Genomic DNA, 1,986 nt, shown 5'->3' on the forward strand with positions numbered 1-1,986 from the left:
CGCATTAGGCTTTTGCTGTTAGCACCGGAGAGCTAGATGCTAATGACCACCGGTGACTGTTATAACCTACATATTGTAGTTGTAGCCAAAATATTACCCTTAGGCTTTTATTGTTTAAACATTACCCCTATAGTGTTTATTTACATTTCATAATTTTTATTGTAACAACAGAGTGATAAACAGGTGTTGTAACCTCTCCTTTTCTAGTTAAGGAAAAAGTGAAATTTTGTAACTTGAAATATATAATGAATTACTCAGATTGGGCTTGGACTAATGATTTTTCTCTTTTTAGTGTTTTTCACGTTAAAATTCTAATGACTTATTTTTTATATTTATATGTGTTAAGATATTAATCTCTCTCTACGACCAATCTTTCTAGCGCTAAAAAAGTATATTGAATGAATACAAGCTAATTAATTCCTAGTTGTGTTGGATGAGATCTATTAATCTGCTCAGCAAGCAATAGCTCCATACAAACGGGGGTTGGGATTTGGGATTCTCTACAGTTATTATAAAGATTGTTGACTAAGCTAGGATTGATGGGTTTTTTTTTCTCTTTTTAGGATTTATTCACGTAAAAATTCTTGTGTTTCTATTTTCAGCTCTTCTATTTATACGTGTTGAACCTTCATGCAATGTTAAACCGGGCTTACTTCTCTGTTTACTTTCAAATAACCACACTCGGCTTCGTTTTCACGTAAAAATTCTTGTGAGCTCTTCTTTTATATATACGTGTTGAGCCTTCATGCAACGTTAAACCGGGCTTACTTCTCTGTTTACTTTCAAATAACCACACTCGGCTTCGTTCTAAAACTCTCTGCAATGCTCCAGGTTATTTGTGGAAGAATTCATTGAACAATAACAAGAGAAAATCAACGCCTCATGATGCATCTCCATTTCCAATCAGTAAGATGGATCCTTCCTTGTTTGATAATAGCAGACTCCACAACATGGGAGGAAGAAACCAACCACCAGCTGAATCACCTGCACCGAACATTCTCCACAACAAAGCACACCACATCATTCCAGGATCTATTCTATCCGCCACTAAAAAGCTTCGAGATGCCATTCCTTTCGATAACTCCACCATTCTTATCACGCTCGTCGATGAAGGCCAAGCTTTGCAAGGCATCATCTTGAACAAACCCATAAGGTGGAATGTCTTTGAGAATTTGGACAATGATATGGAAGCTGTAAAGCAGGCTCCTATCTTTTACGGAGGACCTGTTAGAGTACAAGGCCTTCCTCTGGTCAGTTTGTCCAGGAGTCCGACAGAGGGGTATACAAAGGTCATTCATGGCATTTATTTTGGCAATCCAATGATTACAGGCATGGTGATTGAAGGGATCAAGTCAGGAGATCGATCCGGCGAAGACTATTGGTTTTTCTTGGGTTACTCTAGCTGGAATTGGGACCAGTTTTTTTATGAGTTAGCTGAAGGGGCTTGGCATTTGGGTGGTGATCCTATTGGGAGCATAGACTGGCCAGATAGCTGAATGAATGTACATGAGTTTTGCAGAACTGATTTGTTAGCGAGATCAGTTGCTGCTGTGCTACAGCGACTGATAGGCAACATCTGCTGGTTTTATTTGGAGCAAGTAATGGAAAGACATTTATCATTTGAAGACAATGAAGATTAAAATTTTCAATTTTCAATTGTATTTCACTTTTTAAATGTTAAAATAGAGATATTCTTTAGTGATATGAAAGATTTGGGCGGTATAAATGATAATAATAATAAGTAAAATGTGGAGGGTACATATGTAAATACATAGGAAATGCGTGGTATTGCTTTTAAATGCCCCTATTTTATATGATTTTCACAAACTATATAGGTTGGAGATAATAAATGATATATTCATTTTAAAATGCTATTTTCTATTTTTTTCTTATTAATTTAAAAATCGACACATAACATAAACATCCCATTTAAGAATTTCAAGTTTAGATTTTTTTGATGAGATCATTGCTTAGTAAAAGAAAATA

At 35.6% G+C, this 1,986-nt stretch overlaps 1 protein-coding gene across 1 annotated transcript; it reads left to right on the plus strand.

Annotated features, from left to right (window-relative positions):
- Window positions 1-835: 835 nt before the first annotated feature.
- LOC110035934 (UPF0301 protein CT0663-like) lies at window positions 836-1,689 on the plus strand. The gene has a single exon (XM_020740275.1). The coding sequence runs from the start codon at window positions 912-914 to the stop codon at window positions 1,494-1,496; it is 585 nt and encodes a 194-aa protein (XP_020595934.1). The 5' UTR covers window positions 836-911; the 3' UTR covers window positions 1,497-1,689.
- The last annotated feature ends 297 nt before the right edge of the window (window positions 1,690-1,986 follow it).

The sequence above is a fragment of the Phalaenopsis equestris genome, unplaced genomic scaffold, assembly GCF_001263595.1.
Source record: "Phalaenopsis equestris unplaced genomic scaffold, ASM126359v1 Scaffold000002, whole genome shotgun sequence".
In the NCBI taxonomy this organism is placed as follows: domain Eukaryota; kingdom Viridiplantae; phylum Streptophyta; class Magnoliopsida; order Asparagales; family Orchidaceae; genus Phalaenopsis; species Phalaenopsis equestris.